This window comes from Drosophila navojoa, chromosome 2 (genome assembly GCF_054131105.1).
Source record: "Drosophila navojoa isolate 15081-1374.11 chromosome 2, UAZ_NAV_1.0, whole genome shotgun sequence".
Lineage (NCBI taxonomy): Eukaryota > Metazoa > Arthropoda > Insecta > Diptera > Drosophilidae > Drosophila > Drosophila navojoa.
This window is the reverse complement of record NC_142890.1, coordinates 6,186,616-6,206,136: the sequence shown is the minus strand read 5'-3', so window position 1 is coordinate 6,206,136 and position 19,521 is coordinate 6,186,616. Positions and strand designations below refer to the sequence as shown.

Genomic DNA, 19,521 nt, shown 5'->3' with positions numbered 1-19,521 from the left:
AAGGCTCATTTCACGGGTTTTATTGCTCTGGATAAAATTTAGAACCGCCCAAAAAGTTAGCAAGACGCTGAATATTTTGAGAAAACCATCTCAATTTATAGACCTATATATATTTAAAATTGTGGTTTATTCTAAAAAAAATAAAGACAAAATTTGTAATGAATATATAACAATCGCCTTTTGGTTAAAGGATTTTAGCCTAGCTGCTACAGGAAAAGCATTATCATAAAAGAAACATTAGATGCACATTTTTGGCTATAAATTGTTTGAAAATATATAAATATTAAAAATCTAAACAGTCAAACTCTTTTAAAAGTGAAATCCCTATATAATTGCTCTCTTTTTGATATATAAATAAGCCCAAGCCTGTTGAGACTTCTATATACCCTGCTCGTTAGAGTCGGCCCTTGGATAGAAATCAATTTGTTTTTCACGAGCCACGCCTTCAGGTGCATTTGGTGGGCTTTACAGGTGGCCTTTGGCCTATGCAGATACAGCCGCTTCGTACCGCACCATATCGTATCGCATCGCATTCTAATTGAGTTGCCAGGCACGCACATTGGCTTGGGGAAGTTGATTTTACGACAAAGTCGAAGCGCAGAAGCCATAAAATAACTTTCAATTATGTGCGGAATGATATGGTGAGTATTATGCCTGATTAAACCAGAGCCAGATAGACGGACAGTCGGACGCTCAGACACAGGCCGAACAGTTAGCCAGAGGCATGACCATAAAGGGCCCAGCCGTCGACCCAATAGAAGCGGCCCACCAAAGTCCATAGAATCAGAGAGCGCAGCTGGTGAGTGTGTGGGAGGCCTGGGCCCTTTGGCTGGCCACAGGTGAAACTTGCTACAACTTGCGCTTTCCATGACTTTGACAACAAAACGCAATGGCCAATAAAGCTGAGCGCTGAAGCGGAGGCCGCAAAGAGCGTCGCGTATGTCGCATACGCAATTCAATTAACAAAGTACCGACGTATAAAAACCAAGCGCTGGCCGGGCCACATTTGCATAACCCATTGAGTCGCCAACGCGTGCGCAGCTTGGATCGATATATACTGAATATACACTGAAAGGATGCAGAGTTACGTCTGGCTAATTGGCGCCTTGACCGCGCTGGCCGCCACCGCCCTGGGCGCCACCACCCAAACGCAGCCGACAACGCCGTCGGCCACACAGCTGGCCCTGGACATGTACCATGGCTGCCTCAAGGATCTGAGCATCTCGTGCGTGCGCCCCAAGGCTCTGCAATGGTTCAATGCGGCGCTGCAACAGAATGAGGTGCGTCTAACTGACCGCCTGTCGGTGGTGCGCACCGCACAGCAGCAGCAGCCCGAGGCCAGCAGCACCACTGGTCGTGCGCTCAACACCGAGCAGCAGCAGCAGCAGCAGCTGATCGACAGCATCGACAGCTATTTGGCCAGCCACGCCCTCAGAATTCAGGCGCCCGAATACTTCCGCAGCTCCGAGGCACGCGCCCTGGTGCCCGACTATCTGCTGCAGAATCCCCTGACCCAAGGCGGTCTGATACCACTCGGCGCTGCCAATGAGGGTAAGTCTGATCCCAGCCGCAGCTTTAATTCGCTTACTCACACGCATACACACCCCCAGGACGTGGCATGATACGCAAGGCGGTGCTGCCCTTCCTGCTGGGCCTCAAGCTGAAGACGACGGTGCTGATGCCGCTGGTGCTGGGCCTGATCGCGCTGAAGACCTGGAAGGCGATGACTCTGGGTCTGCTCTCGCTGGTGCTGTCCGGTGCTCTGGTCATCTTCAAGATCGCCAAGCCCAAGATCGTTAACTACGAGGTGGTGCACTATCCCCATCAGGTGGAGCATGTGGTGCCGCACCACATCGAGCACATTGTGCCACACCACATCGAGCACATCGTGCCCCATCACATCGACCACCATCTGGACCACCATTTGGATCATCATGTGGATCTGCCCGTGGAGCATATTGAGCACTTGGAGCATCCCTCGCCTGCCTGGGACCCACATGCCTGGGCTCGCTCCTCCCAGGAGCCCCAGGACGCCCAGGACATGGCCTATGCGGGACAGAAGAGACGCTGAAATCGAAAATCGAAGGCACGATGCGAGGTCTTTTACAATTTGCTCTATTTTAAGTAGTGCAACGTATTGTTTTTATTTATTTATTTATTTATTTACTATTTATGAAATGTACAAAACAAAAATGAAATGAAATGAAAAAAAAAAAGAAACTGAAAGTAAGATAAAATCCATAAAAGGAAAAAGGCAAATCCCGAACATGTTTTGCAGACAGCTGAGAGGGGGAGGGGCGGGCATAAAATTGCAATAAAAACTATGCAAAAGTCATTTGGCTAATTGAAGGTATTGGACGCCAAAGTTTGTGGGGCCAACGTGAACTGTAATTAGCAAATGTAACAGGCTCTTAATTAGGGCACTCCGAGTTACTTGCTAATGCTTGCATTAGCCGGGGTCTTAACGCACTTAACCTTTGACGGCCAACACACACACACACACACACACACACAGACACTAATGCAAAAGAGAAAAGACCAAAAGGCAAACAAGAGTTGGCCGAATGTTAGCTGTAAATGAGTCCAGCTCCAGCTGGGCCAAGTCGAGGCAACGGCTGTGGCCTTAAAGTATTTGCAGCGCTGAGCTTAAGCGCAACGTGCCACGCACTCAGCTCGACAGGCGCCACATCCTTGCAGCCCATTTTCAATTTGTTTATTTGTTTTTCTTTGTCGTTTTTTCGGCACATTCGTGAAACAAATGAAAATTGATTTCGTTTTTTTTGTCTCTCTTGAGTATTTTATTTTTGCCTTTCGCCCCGCTTATTTTTCAATATCAATAGCTGCCAATGGAACAGTTAAGCACTCACACGTGGCCATCGAGAAAGTTGCAGCGCCAGAGACAGCAGCAACGACAGCGACGACAGCAACGGCACCAACGGCAGCGACAGCAGCAACAATGGCTGCGTGCAACTATGCAAAATGGCGCCAGCGCCAACAACAGACGCCACAGCAACCACAACAGCAGTGACAACGCCAACACTGACAGCAAACACTGACAGCAACAGCAGCAACAGCAACAACAATAGCTCAGCTTGCTCTGAGCGCATATGCTCGACAGGAAGATACCCTAAGATAATCAGAATTAAATAAACTGCGAGCTGATGCTGCTATGAATATAGTTGCCTTATATGCGCTTACAAATATTTATCTATTTACGATTATCATTATTGGATACAGTTCTTTATATAGAGTTATATAATATTATATCTACATTTATCAGTGTACTACTGAAAGATGCTTCTTCTTGCTCTCGAGAAGCCTCACACGCCATAAGAAAGGCTTTCTTGAAGAGATTCCTTACTTCACGATCAATAATTATGATTTTCCTATATCTTGGTACAGAAATATGACATCAAAAGGCATAAATGCTTAAGTATATTTATTAAGAATATTTACATTAAATTTTTCAAAACAAATTTAAAAATGCATTCAAATACAAAACGAATTTAAAGATCTCAACTGCAAAAGTCTACGACCTATGAAAAAATATCGAGATATATATTATCGATTTTATGGTAATGCCGAAAAGTCTCAAAGAAAATATAAATATAAGATTCAAAGTGTCTGGCGGTTTTTATAACCACAATAGACGCGACAGGCTCTTAGGCATAAAATATAAATAGACTGCAAGACAGACAGAGATAAGCATATGCATTGACAAATATTGTCAACTCTATCATCAAGAGCGAGTCTAATAAAAAATATATATTGATGTCTGATGCCACCGCACTCCACATACTGCCGCTAGCCCTTTGCAATCACATCCCGGGCGTAAACATCGGCTATAGAGTATATGGCTTCTCGTGCTGGCCAATACTTCATTGATATTTGACTTGACTGCTATCGCTTGGCCGTTTCTACGCAACAATTTGATATGCGAAATGAACGAAAAATACAAAAAAAAATAAAATAAAAAAAAATACAAAAAATTAACTTTTCCAATTTCATTGGCAAATGTTGGGGCTTCAGCGGCTGCCAAAATGCGCTCGGAATTGCAAATCAAGGGCCAATGCGTGGTGAAACTTTGGCTCCACCACAAGAGTGAACAGACAACCAAAAAATAAAAATATATATGTATATAAAAAAAAAATTAAGTAAAAATAAAAAACATATATGCACTGAATTAAACTGATATCAATTCCAATTTCGTGGCAGGCCAAAAAGCGTAATCAATATACGAGATTCATAATTTACATGTTGCAACACGCATATTTCGATATGCAGCGCGTGTCGTTGGCGTGTGTGGCTGAGTGGTTTGTGTGCGGCTGGGTGGTGCAGGTGGTGCGCTGCTGGCGTTTCGTATCTACAGCGCATCTGCCGTCACTTTCGCTTTCGTTAAGGAAAAACACTTTCTACATCATTGGCATGGACCCAGCGTAGTCGCGCTGTTGCTCAACTTTGGCTCGAACCGCAGCTCAGTGTTTATCAATTATTAATTATAAATTGTCGTATTTATTAATTACACAATTTGTTGTATAAAATATGCCTTGCATTTATTTGATGACTAGTTTTTGAGCAACCACTGAACGGCCTATGCCTACCAAAATGCTGCTCACCAAACAATAAATGTTGCCTATCTTTCTGCTTGCCACACACAATGGGGCAGAAATGATGACTTCAGAGTTGAGTTTTATGGATGAGACTATTGCTCATTGGAGATTTTGCTTAAAAGCTATTTTAGTGTAATCAAAATATGCTTGTTATGGTGATGATATGTTACTTGGTGAAGGATTAGTTATTGTAGTATATATACTATATATAGTTTGCTTTAGCACATTTTACTTCGTAAGACTTTTAAGTTGAGCGCAAACTTATTTCTTGTAAAATATATACAGAAGATTGTATTTATTATCTGAAAGCTGATATCAGAGATTCAAAAGCAGATTGAAGCAATTGAACTGTACTCAAAATATTAAAATTTTTGTGTTTAAGTTTATTTAGATAGTACACAAAAAATAAAAAATATAAAACAAATACAAAAAACAGTTAGATATCAATTTAATAATATATTATTATATTATATTATATTATATTATATTATATTATATTATATTATATTATATTATATTATATTATATTATATTATATTATATTATATTATATTATTAATTAGCAAATTAATAATCCCAATAACTGGTAAAATTCATGCATAGCAAAAACAAGGCAAGAGCTAAAGCTAGCATATAGTATTCCAATACATCATCAATTTCTAGCTACCTTCCTGTTACCTAACTATCCAGCATATAATATATATTATACTCTACAAGCGCCTCCAATTTCTTACAGCTCCATCAATTCATTAATTCAGCTTGTCTTAGCCCTCACTTTTGACTATTTTTAATCACTCTCAAACATTTTGGCAACCAAAAAAGTTGCATTCAAATATCATTAATAATAAAACATTAAACTTCGCTAGCCGGCTGAAAATGCATTGCATAGCAGAGTCTTTGCCCGTAATCCTCTCGCTCACATGGCCTTTTAAAGAGTGAATAACGTGCAATTCAAGCAAAAACCCAGTCAACTATTCAAAAGCATACGTAAATGGTGGCCTAATAGCATTTGCTGCTCGTTTAGAGTTTTCTTCAATTTCCTTGGGCCATGTTTGGAAACAGTTTGGCGTCTCGGGCCTTTTTCAAAATCCAGCAGGAAAATGCATTTAATATCAAAGCAAAGTAAAGTTAACCAAATGAAACGCAACGCTCGAGTCGATAGGCGGAGAGCGGCACGCGTTTGAAATAAAACCGTATTAAGTATACGACACGTGGTGTTCAGGCACGCACACGCGCTGCCCACAAAGCCCTCAGCAGCAACAGCAACAGCAGCAACAACATTGCAATGTTGCTCTGCCTCTTTCGCTGTCTGCTTCATTTATGTCTTCTTCCGCCATGTTTCTTTTGCTTTGCGTACGACCAGCCAGCCGAACGGGGGCCCGACCGAGTCTCACACAGAAACATTGGGCAAGTATAAAAATCGTGAACAATAGAAAAACGATTATTAAACTCAATTGTGCCAGCATTGAGGCGAGTTGTCTGTTGTGTGGTGCCCAGCGTCAACTACAAATACGAAAAAAAAGCAACAAAATTAAAATAAAAAACACACAAACCAAATAAAATGGCCAAATTCCTTGTTCTGGTTGTGGGCATTGCAGCCCTGGCAGCAGCAGCTCAGGGCGCCACCGCGCCGCAATTGCAGCGCCTGATAGCCGAGGAGCAGAGCAAATGCGCCAGCGGCCAAGACTCGATGGCGTGCATCAAAGAGCGCGCCATGCGCTTCGTGGACAACGTGCTGAGTCAAGACAGCTTCAAGGTACGCATACACACATTTCCCTCCCTCCATCCCTCTCACTCCCGCCCCCACAACACTTGCAGCTGTCCAACTTGGAGGTGCACACGAATGGCCAGAAGGTGGCCCCGGTCAGCGAGGCACGCGCCAGCACCAGCGACGGCTTCCTGGATGCCATTGAGAACTACATGAGCGGCCACGATGTCAGCCTCAATCTGCCCTTGGCCGATGCCAAGATCACCGTCTCGGCTCGCAATCTGGCCAACGACGAGCTGAGCTTGAATCTGCGGCTGAACAATGACGATGCTAGCGATATCGAAGCCAGGGGTAAGAAGGGCAACATCTTCAAGAAGGGTGGGTTAACTCCAGTCAAGTGAATAAGCAGCTAAACTGAAACACAAACACCTGCACACCTGCACACCTGCATCCTCTATGTTTAGGCAAGAAGCACCGTCTACGCAAGCTGGCCATGCCCATTCTGGTGCTCATTCTGCTGAAGGCCATCACCGTGATACCCATGGCAATTGGCATACTGAAGATCAAGGCGTTCAATGCGCTCGCCCTCGGCTTCTTCTCCTTCATAGTCTCGGTTGGTTTGGCCATTTTCCAATTGTGCAAAAAGGTAAGACCGTTCAGCTATTAAAAACCGCATCTCTGTTATTTTTTAGGCATTCGCCGGCTGTGGTAATTAGTGAGTGCGAATGGGAAGAGTTGATTGAGTTGAGCGGGGAGTGGAGAGAAGAGAGAGGAGAGAGGAGAGGGCGGCGGGTTTATATTCAATAACAATATTACATAAATATTAGCACGTATGTATAGTTGCACAAAAGCAAAAGGGGCGCGTGCTCTGGGTAAGTTGTACCAAGAAAAGCAAAAAGCAACCCGAGTCCACAACCCTCCTCCTCAACATCCTCCTTAAAAGCACCCACTAAAAAGCACAACAAAATAAAAGCAAACCCAACAATATATGCTGCTCATATTTTAAAACGAAATCATTGCTCTGCTCCGCTCTCTCCCCCCTCACACAGATTGCGCATGATCATCATCACACCGCCCACATCACCGCCCACGGACCGTGGGACGGCCGCAGCTTTGGCGCCGCCCTGCCCGCCGCCGTCGTGGAGCAGCCCCAGCAACAGGCCCAGGAGCTGGCCTATCAGGCCTATGCCTAATTCCTGAAGCCGCAAAAGCAGGCCACAAAAATGTTGTTGATTGTTAGAAAATGAAAATTGTTTTTGTTTTTTTGTGACTTGATTTGAGCGCAGTCTTTAGACACACCCCCCCTCTATATATGTATATGTATATGTAATAACTATTTATTTATTTATTGAAAAGACAAAAGAAGAAAACACAAGAGAAAATAAGAGAAGAAGCACAACGCAAATACCAAAACAACACAAATAAATGCTTACAAATTTAAGTGCATTATATTAATTTAGTGTAGCCTACTTAGGGCTGGCTGCCTGCCGTCAAGTCCCGGCCCGGCCTGGCCCAGAGTTTCACTGAGCCTCAATTATGCATGGGGCCAAGACGCACTTGGGGACGTCCTAATTAGCCAAATTTAAGTGGCTCAAATTCTTTGGCGCTGCGCGTCCAATTAAATATTCCAGTCTACACACTTGGCTCGATTAATGCGCTGAACTTGCCTTTAATTTTAATTTTGAAGCGACTCCGTTTCACTCGACCGATGAAAGTAGCGGCCGGAAAGTGAAAGTCTTTGCATATTCTAATCGATAGGCAGTCGCTGGGGCAGAATGGACCGCAGACAAAGTGCAGCGCCGCATGACAAGAGTCGACCTAAAATTCTTAGGCTTCACTGAATTTCCACACACACACACACACACACACACACATTTGCGTTTCATTTAAAGCAAGCAATAAAGGACAAATATTATACGAGCAGCTGGTCCGGACGCATTCCTCTGGCCAATAAACCGTACAAATTGCTGAGCAGCTAGCCACTAGGCCATGCTGGCCAAGTGGAAAAACTTTAAAAATTCAGTTGACAATTTGAAATGCTCGTGCGTGGTTTGTAGGGGGGAAAGCTAAAGCTGTGGGACAGTTGGCTTCGCACTTCGTTGCGTTGCTCTCATAACAAGTTGGCATGCAGGAGCAAATGGCATGGCCACACGAGCAAGTGAATATTTATGGCTTGTTTACACTCGGAAATGCTCTGTACTCGTTAAGCGTGGATAGTAAAAGCTCAACTGCTTTTGCCCATGGGTCACTGACGAAAGCCAGATCGTAAATGAAGTTGAAATGATGTAGTGCAGTCCTTAGTTCCATCTATGAAGCTCTAGATACGGGCTTACTTCCTCTACTCTCTATTTGCTTGGCTATGTAAACTATCTATCTATCTCCGTATTACATTTATCTACATATTATTTCATCTGCATATATTATTTATAATACCCAATCACAATTATTTAAACTAACCACAGATCTATGTATGTATAAATATCTACTCCAAAGGGACATCGACTCCGTCGTGCTGTCTGCCAGGTATATTTTAGTCAGGCATCCGTGTCACTTTTACTTGTTTATTTTCATTTTTCGTTTTATTTCCTTTCGACTGCAGTTTCGATTGTTTTTCAATTTTGGCACGCATTGAGTGAAGTGTCAACGAAATTTCTTTCATCGGATGATAACAGATCGTGTGACGCTGACAACGACACCTGTTGCATTATTCACATTATCAGTTAGGTAATCTACGCGTGTTGTCAGCGGCTAACTCTTTGCTTTTATTTGATTTGTTTACATGACTTAGGTTTATTTTGGCTCAGAGATATTACGAGATCGGAGCTGCTCTATAATGTAGAGCTATTTGAGTATATTTTCAACTTTTAATTCGACATGACAAATTGCATATTTTATTAATTATTATCAAAACAAATAGAAACTCAGGTAATGTGTAGACAACGCAGAGCAATGCTGCATAGGAAATAAGCCTTCTTTATGCCAAGCATTCGACTCGTAATTTCATTTCACATTCCAAAAGTTGGGCTTTACGTATGACACACTTAGCAACGCGCCCGAAGTGTGTTTGAAATTATTTGATTTAAGCGATATTATTGAGAATATATATTTAGTTATTTATTTATTTATTTAAATTATTTTATATTTTATTTTATTTTTTTTTTTAAGTGCAATAGAATCCTGTTGCATCAAGTCTCTCTCATAGCGCCCGTATTGTGATTGCGATAAAAATTCGGTTCCCCAGACAAACTTATATGAAGGTGCCTTGAGCGTCGTTGTAACCGGATTCTACTGTATTTGACTTAAACGATATTGAGAGTGTATAAAATTTTAATAAGATTCCAAATATTTGAAAATTCATAATATTGATTTCTTATTTACTAAGGAAATATATCTATATCAAGATATAGCCTTGATAAATTGCAAATTATTTTATGAAAATTATAAATAGCCAAAAGCCTCGTACACGCCATCAGGGTAAAGAGCGGCTCTGATGAAGCTATGTCTGTCCTTTTATCAATCAGTCCGTCCCTCCATTCGTTCAGTCTTTCTGTCCGTCAGTGATCTCCTAGATCAGAAAACCTAGAGACTTTAAGCTTTATAACATATATTTTAGCATACGATTCGCATTACAACTAAAACTATAATTAAATTCTAATAATATTTTAAGAAATATTTTAGTACCATTAAAATGTATGTATAAAATATATTTAACATATCCTCCTAACATAGCCTACAATTTACAATACTGACCGTCCCCACAGAGTTCTTCGACATCAACAATTATACTGTCAAGCATCTGCTGTGATTTTGAACCCTGACCTCATCTAGAGGAACTTTTCCGTTTACTTTGTCAACAAACTTTCAAGCGATTCAGAAGCTTACAAAACTTTTATCAGAGGAAATTAAATTAGATTCCTTCGTCAATGAGAAGGTTAAGAAATGTGCAAAGAAAATTAAATTTATTGATTTCTTCACTTTCGTTGACCCACATTGAAGGGCTGCGGCGCAGCATTGAAAACGTGTCAGAAATATATGTGTCAAAAGTGCCAGCAGAAATCCTATTTCGTAATCCCGCACAGAAACAGAAGCAAGCAAAATGACAATAATTCGATTCGCAGTTCCGCCTAGACGATAAACAAATGGCCTAATGCGCATCAAATGGCCAAAATGGACAAATGGCCAATACCAAAGCGTAGACAAGTTCCGTACTGATTTCATGTATCGAAATTTGACACAATACGCTGAAAAATGTACGTGCCCTGGACCTGGGTCCGTCATGGGCCATGTCTTGGGTCTGGCTTTCATGTGCTGTTCGCGTAAGAGTTGCCTCCGCGCATACTAATTGAGGGAAACAAAAGTTATTTTCATTGGTCGTCGATAATGCAACTTTGATCAGCGCGCTGCGAGCGGGGGGCCTGAGTGGGGCGGGGGCGGGCTGGTCGAGGTGTTCGTATAGCCGGTATGGAAAGCGAGAAAGCTTGCATGTGGCTAGGGCTAGGGAGTCTCTGGGCTGGTCAACCCAGATATCAAAAAGTCGATCCAACACAGTTTGGTGAAAAACTTTGGACACCCCGAAGAGCCAGAGCCAAGGTTCGGCAACGGCTTTCGTCAGCCCGACGTTTCTGCGTGCTGCTGCTGCCTCTGCTGTCCAAAAATATATCGGTGCGCTCCAAAACTTATGTCGATTGCAGTGTCTACGGCTCCTCTGTCGCGTCTCTCAGTATAAAATCGTCGGTAGTGGCACAAGTGCTCAACATTGTCGTCGCATCGGCATCGCAGTGAACACTACGCGCTCTGGTAGTGTATAGAGGCATACTTATATATAGATAGTATATATATATATTGCAAGTGGATATTTGAAAATCTTGTCGAGATGGCACAACGTTTCACATCCTTAATCGCGTTCGGTAGTGTGCTGCTGCTGGCGGCGTCTGTTCAGGGTGCTGCCATTGACAATGCGGTCACGCCCCGCATCCACAGCTCGGATGAGCTGATCTCGACCATTGTGGATAAGTGCTTCCATGCCAATGCCATGCATTGCCTGAAGGAGAAGGTGCTCACCTATCTGGACACGGTCGCCAATGTTGAGGAGGAGGTCAGCGGTCGCGCCTTCAATGATGATGTCATCGATAAGGTCATCGTCGATCGTCTGGCACGCATTCTGCGCACCAACGAGCTGCGCCTCCAGCTGCCAGAGACCTTCTTCGCCAGCTCAGTGATTTCCTATCGCTCCGACCGTGGCTTCGACCTGGAGTTGCCCAAAGAGGAAGGTGTGTCAGCTTCGCTCAGCTCATTGCCTTCAGCCAGATTCGTAATCTCTATTGTTTTTCCCATTTGGCAGGCCGTGCTGAGAAGAAGAACAAGGACAAGCTCTTGCTGCCTCTGTTGCTGCTCATGAAGTTCAAGCTGAAGGTGATCATGCCCATTCTGTTGGCTCTGGTCAGTCTGAAGGCCACCAAGGCTCTGATCCTGTCCAAGATTGCCATCAAGTTGGTGCTCGGCTTCCTCATCTACAATCTGATCCAGAAATTGGGCGGCATGAAGATGAACATGGTGCCCATGCCACCACCAATGCCAGCTGCTGAATACGGTGTGCCAAGCACCACTGCCTCCTCGTACGATCCCAGCAGCTGGGAGCCCATGAGCGGTGGCCCATATGCCCGTTGGGACTCACAGAATCTGGCCTATAGCTCATACCACCCCAGCAGCTCCTCCTCGTACAGCTCCGGCTCATCGTCCGGTGCCTCCACCTCGTCCAGCTACAGCAACTCATCTTAGATCTTAGATCGCACTGCCGCTGTTAATGTACATACCAAGGAACTGAGTGCCGCACCGTCTGCCCGCGGGGGCGTGGCACTTTGAGTAAGCAGACCAAATGGAACCGGAACATGCCTAGGCCATAAAACTAGTTGTTAAGTTTAAGCGCTCGACTTTTAGCCATTCTATTGATTTCCATCTACTCCATCTACCATCTTCCGCTTCCTTTCACGCTTCTTCTCTATCGCTTCTTCCTCACTGCTTTCGCTTTTATTTCTCTGCATTTTCCTCTAGCTAAACCCTTCTCCTTCTTACCCTCCAGAGATCGACCAAAAATCAACAAAATTAATTGAAATATTATTTATTTAATTTATTAAAAATTGCAAAAATTGAAAAGTAAATATGGTTTTTTAATTAAATATAATGTGATGTGGACGCATTAAATTTGTCTAGAAAAATTTATTACATTTTTTTCAGTAGAGAAAAAGATTTTAAGCAGCGAAACCTGTTCAGCTTTGAGTCGGCTGTGAATGCAAAATATTTATAATTTTTTAGCAGAACTCAATTAATACACCAGAATAGAATTTCTTTTAAATTATAAAATTAAAATCAGGGTATGATTATATAAGATAAGCATTGCTCATCACGAAAGTTGCTTTAATTTTCGTAAAATTATCAATGCGCTGATTATATGGGATGTTCCTGGTAAGCTAAAATTATATTTGATTACATTATTTGCATAAGTTCTACTCAAATAATAATACACATTGTTTCGATTCACTTATTTTCTATATTAGCCGGATATAATAAATACCCAATAAATAAATAATTTTAATTTGTTGACTGCAAATCAAACAAATCGATTTTCCTAATTTGCCGCACTTAAATTTGATTACAAAACTAACATTCGTGATACCCTGGATAACCTTTTTGTATACCTACCATAGCTGTCGCCAGTTTTCAAGTGGTAAAGAGCTAAATTTTGAAACACAATTCGAAGGCAACAATAGAGATATATTAGCCAGCATTTGTCAGATATAATGCCATGAGTTAGCATGTCATAAACTCAGCGCCAATTAACTACACACTGAATAAAATAGAACTAAATGAGCTACTAACTGTTTTTGCCATATATACATATATATATATATATTACTTTCATGATTTATTTTTGTCGGTTTTTTTTTTCAGAGTCACGCAAATTTCGGAACAAAAATTGCGTTGACACACGCTAAGCTTTTCAATTTAAGCAGCTAGCAGAGAACCGTAATACTAAAACAAGATGATAATCTACTCCCAGCTATTTAAGGGTTTTTTCTGTTTGTTTTCATAACTTAAAGTAATTGATATAGGTAAGAATTCCGGTAGGAGTATGGGCTATGATTTGTTAAGTCTTACATTTAATTAAGGAAGCGATGAATATACTAAATAAATTAATTTAATGCCAAGACTACTACGACTATATAACTTTTTTAGTTCTTATAAACTTAATATGTCTATAGAACGGCATACCTTTATCTATCTAAAACTTTCGAAGCAATTCTTAGTCTTTGAATATTTCAATTTAAGACAACATCTATTCAGCATATGTATATGAAGACAAGCGGAGCTAAGTAGATGGTGTTCATAATGTGAAACTTTTGTGTGTCCTACCTATTAATGTTATGTTCTCTTAGATTCTATGCCTATTTTTGGTGCAGATTTATTTTCCTATAGATAAAACTTCTTCGTTCTTTAAAAAATCAGTTTAATGATGAATAAAAAAATCCTTTATTTGAGCGAGATATGCGAAATTGAATCTGAAAACATTATCGAGCTGTTCTCAATTTCTGTTTTTAATATAATATAATATATGTATATGCACAATTGATGTTGCACAGGCCTTGTCAAGTAGACAATTGGTCAGTCAACTGGTTATAGGTCGACTCAACAATCGTTTGTTTACATGCTCTGCCAAAAGTTTATGGTGTTACATAGCTAGTCGTTGAGGCTATATACCCCATCTAGAGAAAATGCATATTAAATCACAACAGCCGTATGCTTGCTTATCCAGCCAGACATTTTGCCATGGGCTTAAAGACCAACAGCTGTTTTAACACAGCCCGAGTCGAGCGGCTGACTGGGCAAACTGGCCACCAGACCTAGACCGAGACAGCCGGTTTTTCAGCAATAATGCAATCTGGGTTGGCCGGGGTGCGAGCGCCTACATAAAGCGCTGCCACAGCCAGATATCGGCCAGTATCGATGCTGAAACCGAAATGTGGACCAATCGCACTCGCTTGCTCTGGCTCTGCCTCTGCCTCTGGCTGTGGCTGTGCCTGGACAAGGCCCTCTGCCTGCCGGAAACTGGAAAGATGCGGGACACAGATGTGAGCAAATTCTTCAGGCACTTGGACGTTATACCCGATGTCATAGCCGTCGGCCCGCAAGACTTTCTCAACGTAAGTTCAACTCTAACAAAGGAGAGAATCACTCAGTCATATCTCTGCTCCTCCTGGCTAAACAGGTTACATATCCGGGTAATATAAATGCCGATCGAGGCGTCCAGCTACAGGCCTTGCAGGTGAGGGATGAGCCGAAGGTCAACTGGATTGCCGGCAAGGATTACTACTACACGCTCATACTGACCGATCCGGATGTGCCCGCCAAGGTGCCGCCACAGCCCAATGAGTATCTCCATTGGCTGGTTGTCAACATACCCGGAAATGAAATGGCGCTCGGCGATGTGCGCGTTGGCTACACCGGCGCCACACCCGCCAAGGGCAGCGGCCTGCATCGCTACGTGTTCCTGCTCTACAAGCAGTCGGACTACTTGAAGTTCGATCTGGAGCCTGTGCCCAAGCACAGCGACCGGGGACGGCAGAATTTCAGCACCAGGGCATTCGTAAAGCGGTACGAATTGGGCTTTCCTCTGGCTGGAAATTTCTTCACCTGCGAGTGGAGCACTGATGTGCCCGCGCTGCACAAGGCCAGCCACGAGACGGAGGAGAGGCCGCTGTCGTTTTAGGTAATCAACGAACCAAGCCAAACCAAGTTGGCCGGTTTTTAATTGGATTGCCAAAGAAATGCATAAATTAAGTTCGAGCTCAACTACGAGCTCAGCCAATTGTCAAATCAGATACACTGTAAATATTTTCTAACACAAACGAACAAAAACACATACATAAACTGTCTGCCTAGCAAATTGAAAGCAACCAGAAATTTTACTGAATTCTCAGCTCGATAATCATGGTCGAGTTCTTTACGAAGCACAAGATTGTGCCCGATGTGCTGCAAGTGGCGCCGATGCAGCTGCTCAAGGTGAGCTTCGCTAGATTCTCGTTAGTTGATCGATTGCCTCTGCTATAACGAATGCCTCACATTAGGTGACCTATGCGGGCGGCGTGGAGGCAAACAGTGGCAACGAGCTGACTCCCACTCAGGTGAAGGCCGCGCCGCAGCTGGAGTGGCCAACCGAGCCGGACGCCCTCTACACTGTGCTGCTCACTGATCCGGATGCGCCCAGCCGCAAGGAGCCCAAGTTCCGCGAGTGGCATCACTGGCTAGTGGTCAATGTGCCCGGCAACCAGATCGACAAGGGCGAGGTGCTCAGCGCCTATGTGGGCTCGGGACCGCCGCAGGGCACGGGACTGCATCGCTATGTGTTCCTGGTGTTCAAGCAGCCGAAGAAGCTGTCCTGCAATGAGCCGCGCATTCCAAAGACCAGCGGCGATAAGCGTGGCAAATTCAATACGGCCAAGTTTGCGGCCAAATATCAGCTGGGCAATCCCATAGCCGGCAACTTCTACCAGGCACAGTGGGACGATTATGTGCCCAAGCTGTACAAACAGCTGTCGGGCAAGTGATAGGAGTTATTATTATAAGCAAATACTGTATGGGTTTCTCTTTTCTTTCATAAATTGGCAAGTACACACGATTATGGCCAATGACCGATTGGCGTGCATTGTTGAAAAAGAAATAAATAAAAGGTGTTATTAAACACATTTCCACGAATGTTCGCTCAATCACAGCTGCCGTCAGCAATGGCTGCTGCGTTTTATAAGCCCAGCCGCCAGACGAACTGGTTTCAGTTGAGGACAGAGCTAGCTAGCGAGCGGTTCACGTTTACAAACCACGCCCATAAACAGTCGGAGTAAATTTCAGTTCAACCTTGCGTAATTCATTCGACGCATCAATTAAAATGTTACTGCTGTCTGTGGCAATGGTCTGCGTTCTCGCTGCTGTGCAGTGCAACCCAGAGACGGACGCCTTCAAGTGGCAGGGCGTCGTGCCTGATGTACTGTCCCAGCCGCCCAATCAGATGCTAAAGGTGTGGCGCAACGCAGAAAAAGAAAGTTTTCTAAGCACCTCGAATATAATTTGCATTTTTTTTTCTTCTGCTCGAAGGTCGTCTACGACGATCGGATGATGATTATGAACGGCGCCATTGTGACGCCCACACAGGTGAAGAACACTCCAACTGTGGAGTGGCCGGCCGAACCAGACAGCTTTTACACGCTTGCGATGGTCGATCCGGATGCGCCGAGCCGTGCGAATCCCAAGCTGCGTGAATTCAAGCACTGGCTGGTGGTCAATATCCCTGGCAACAATGTGGCCAAGGGTGACACGCTGGCTGAATATGTGGGCGCTGGACCGCCAAAGGATACGGGTCTGCATCGTTACGTCTTTCTAGTATATGCCCAACCGAAGAAACTGACGTTCTCTGGATCACGAGTTAACAACAAAAGTCGCCGCTCCAGGACCAAGTTTCATATCAGACAATTCGCAGAGCATCATCGCCTGGGTCAGCCCATAGCTGGCGCCTTCTTCATGGCGGAATACGACGAGTACGTGCCCATACTGAGCAAGCAGCTATCCGGTCGTTGAGCGACTTTGATGAGCATCATTTAGTTTTAAGACACAATTGGAATTAACATCGTTCTTCATTATAGAAAATTGCAATTTAGTTTTATTGATTGTTGTTGAATTAATTAATGAGGCTTCTTTTGTTTTACGTGATATCTCCTATTTGCCCGCTGCCGTTGCCAATGGATTGCGTAGCACTAAAATTACAGAATCGCCGCGCAGAAACATTTTCGATATGAAGCGGTCTTTGTTGACGGGTTTCACCTTCTTTTTGCCCTTGCCGGTGCGCGGCAACTCCGTCCACATCTCCTTTACGTTCTCCAGAACCATGTTGCAATGGCGATCGAACGCTTTGACGCGGCCGAGTAGCTTTTTGTTGTTGCGGCAATTGATGAGTACCTGTGTGTTGTTCTTCACCGATTGGGTGAGCACCGACAGCGGGCCAGTGTTGAACTCCTCCTCTTCTTGGCGAGCCAGCTCCTCGGGGGTGAGCTCTGATTTGGGTTTAACGAGAGCCCTGCAAAAATGTTTTTTGTTAAGTTTGTTTGGTACAACATCGAGCATGCCGGCTGTATGCTAAGCAGTCTTATACAGGCGGATTCAGCAATTTTACTTACATGTCAATGTGCTAATGGAACCTGATTGCTATAGCGGTTAACGTCTCAGAATAATTTAAAGAGCAAGTAAAATTATTTACCAAAACGTTTGGTCCTCGCGGCTTTATTCCGTGTCTAACAAATGCTATATAAGCTATCGATATTTTATATGGAACTATCGATGTTAACTCCAAAGCGTTGCCACCTAAAGCGACACGCAAATCATTTAAATATTGCTGTTGAATCAATTGGATAAATAGTATAGTAAATAGTATAGTATTTATCCTACAAATATTGTATTGCAGTATTGCTCAACAAACAAAGTTGGGCTTGTAATCTTTTTGTTAAATGCACAATTATGTTCTCATTGGATATGTGGAATGATATGATTTATCACATACGGTCACACTTTACCCACCACCATTTATTATTGTAAACAAAGGCACGTGCTGAATTTAATTTTCGCAATTATTTGTACAGATGGCATGGCCGAAGCAATCCCCGCTAAGAAACCCAAGATGAGTCCAGATGAGAAGCCGGCTCAGCCGGTAGCTGCCACCTGTGCGCACTGGGTACAGCGCAAGAAGCGCTACTGCAAAATGGAACCGAACAAGGGCAGTTTGTTTTGCGGAGCACACGAGCCACCGAGTGAGGCGACTGCAGACAATGCCGAAGCAGGGCGCATACCCTGCCCACTAGATCCCAAGCACACAGTGTTCAAGCGGAAGCTGGCGAAACACCTGACCATTTGCAATGCTAGAGATCAGAACAGTAACCTGCCCTACATACACAAAAATATAAATGCTGGCGAAGAACTAGAGTCGGACAACCTGCAAGAAATCTGTGAATATGAGAAGCTAAAGCTGCACGAACTTGAGGATGAAGAGTTCTATAGGGTCATCGACAAAGTAAAGCAGCTGTATGACACTCACATAGACGGCAACATTGAGCAGCTGCAGCGGCAACACTCATCGCTGGAAGAGCCCCTGAGCCACAGCGAATATGGACCGGAGACCCGCAAGCATCTGGTGCAGACATCCGCTTTACTGGGCATACTCGAGCAGGATCAACAGTTGGCTGACAACACTAGCTTCATTGAATTCGGAGCTGGCAAGGGCCAACTGGCATTTTACTTAGCCACAGCACTTGATACGAAGCAGTTGGCCAACTCGCAGGTGGTGCTGGTGGATCGTCTCTCGCTGCGCCACAAGAAGGACAATAAGCTGACCAATAAGCAACTGGTGCAGCGAATACGCGCGGATATTGCGGACCTGAGGATGTGCCAACTGCCAGAGCTTCAGCGTACCCAGCGCAATGTGGCGCTATCGAAACATCTGTGTGGCGCCGCCACAGATCTGACGCTGCGCTGTGTGTTAGCCGACAAAGAGAAATGTCATACAGACTACATTTTGATTGCTCTCTGCTGCCATCATCGCTGCTCCTGGCAGTCCTACGTGGGCAAGAAGTGGCTCCAAACCGCTGGCATCACGCCACGAGACTTTGTCATCATCACCAAGATGGTGAGCTGGGCTGTGTGTGGCACTGGGATAAGTCGCGAGCGGCGCAAGGCCATGGCGGAGGCAGCCACTCAGGAGGAGCCGCCCCAACAGGAGCCCACGCAGAGATTAAGCCGCGAGCAGCGCGAACTTATCGGTTATAAATGCAAACGTGTCCTGGACTACGGCCGTCTAGAGTATTTACGAGCAAATGGCTACCAGGCGTCCCTCAAGTTCTACGTGTCGCGCGACGTGACTCTGGAGAATGTAATTCTATTGGCTAAGCGCGACAGCCCAAGAGTGCAATAGTTCTAAATGCGTATCTGTTATACAATAGCATTTACTTATGCTAAGTGAATGAAAAATATATTCGACACCTATTTTATACAGCTATGACGATAAAAATGACTATATTCCAAGTAAAATCCAATGACGGTTTATTCTGGCAAATTAAGATACAAACAACTATTTGTTTTTGTTTTTGTTTTTCACTTTCTGCTGATCAGCTG

General features: G+C 43.9%; 8 protein-coding genes and 1 long non-coding RNA gene across 11 annotated transcripts in view; 8 read left to right on the top strand and 1 right to left on the bottom strand.

The window, feature by feature from the left end:
- LOC149092082 (uncharacterized) overlaps positions 1 to 19,521 on the top strand; it is a 193,544-nt gene that overhangs the window by 25,782 nt on the left and 148,241 nt on the right. The window lies entirely within an intron of this gene.
- Positions 973 to 2,259, top strand: Osi18 (DUF1676 domain-containing protein Osi18). The gene is made up of 2 exons (XM_018111850.3): positions 973 to 1,551; positions 1,611 to 2,259. Exons 1-2 carry the CDS (start codon positions 1,077 to 1,079, stop codon positions 2,069 to 2,071), a joined length of 936 nt encoding a protein of 311 aa, XP_017967339.1. The 5' UTR covers positions 973 to 1,076; the 3' UTR covers positions 2,072 to 2,259.
- Positions 6,041 to 7,759, top strand: Osi19 (DUF1676 domain-containing protein Osi19). Of its 3 annotated transcripts, XR_016196166.1 has the most exons (5): positions 6,041 to 6,366; positions 6,429 to 6,696; positions 6,783 to 6,931; positions 7,011 to 7,190; positions 7,368 to 7,759. XR_016196166.1 is itself a non-coding variant. In XM_018111611.3 (4 exons), the coding sequence occupies exons 1-4, from the start codon at positions 6,172 to 6,174 to the stop codon at positions 7,509 to 7,511; spliced, it is 762 nt and encodes a 253-aa protein (XP_017967100.1). In that variant the 5' UTR covers positions 6,041 to 6,171; the 3' UTR covers positions 7,512 to 7,759. The 3 variants fall into 3 exon arrangements, 2 of the variants coding, with proteins under 2 accessions (XP_017967100.1, XP_017967099.1); XM_018111611.3 differs by lacking the exon at positions 7,011 to 7,190 and having other exon boundaries at positions 6,429 to 6,669; positions 6,783 to 6,964; XM_018111610.3 differs by lacking the exon at positions 7,011 to 7,190 and having other exon boundaries at positions 6,783 to 6,964.
- On the top strand, positions 11,007 to 12,476 carry Osi20 (DUF1676 domain-containing protein Osi20). The gene is made up of 2 exons (XM_018111607.3): positions 11,007 to 11,588; positions 11,660 to 12,476. The coding sequence occupies exons 1-2, from the start codon at positions 11,192 to 11,194 to the stop codon at positions 12,094 to 12,096; spliced, it is 834 nt and encodes a 277-aa protein (XP_017967096.1). The 5' UTR covers positions 11,007 to 11,191; the 3' UTR covers positions 12,097 to 12,476.
- Positions 14,296 to 15,265, top strand: LOC108658933 (protein D1). The gene is made up of 2 exons (XM_018111612.3): positions 14,296 to 14,516; positions 14,582 to 15,265. The coding sequence occupies exons 1-2, from the start codon at positions 14,334 to 14,336 to the stop codon at positions 15,080 to 15,082; spliced, it is 684 nt and encodes a 227-aa protein (XP_017967101.1). The 5' UTR covers positions 14,296 to 14,333; the 3' UTR covers positions 15,083 to 15,265.
- Positions 15,189 to 16,056, top strand: LOC108658939 (protein D2). The gene is made up of 2 exons (XM_018111617.3): positions 15,189 to 15,375; positions 15,441 to 16,056. The coding sequence occupies exons 1-2, from the start codon at positions 15,304 to 15,306 to the stop codon at positions 15,918 to 15,920; spliced, it is 552 nt and encodes a 183-aa protein (XP_017967106.1). The 5' UTR covers positions 15,189 to 15,303; the 3' UTR covers positions 15,921 to 16,056.
- LOC108658936 (protein D2) lies at positions 16,136 to 17,020 on the top strand. Its single transcript, XM_018111615.3, has 2 exons — positions 16,136 to 16,384; positions 16,462 to 17,020. Exons 1-2 carry the CDS (start codon positions 16,256 to 16,258, stop codon positions 16,939 to 16,941), a joined length of 609 nt encoding a protein of 202 aa, XP_017967104.1. The 5' UTR covers positions 16,136 to 16,255; the 3' UTR covers positions 16,942 to 17,020.
- On the bottom strand, positions 16,994 to 17,681 carry SmD2 (small ribonucleoprotein particle protein SmD2). Its single transcript, XM_089265358.1, has 2 exons — positions 17,538 to 17,681; positions 16,994 to 17,437 (listed from the first exon to the last, which is right to left on the bottom strand). Coding segments are annotated over exons 1-2 (360 nt in total). The 5' UTR covers positions 17,540 to 17,681; the 3' UTR covers positions 16,994 to 17,079.
- Positions 17,886 to 19,397, top strand: LOC108658926 (tRNA:m(4)X modification enzyme TRM13 homolog). The gene has a single exon (XM_018111604.3). It carries the CDS (start codon positions 18,002 to 18,004, stop codon positions 19,319 to 19,321), a length of 1,320 nt encoding a protein of 439 aa, XP_017967093.1. The 5' UTR covers positions 17,886 to 18,001; the 3' UTR covers positions 19,322 to 19,397.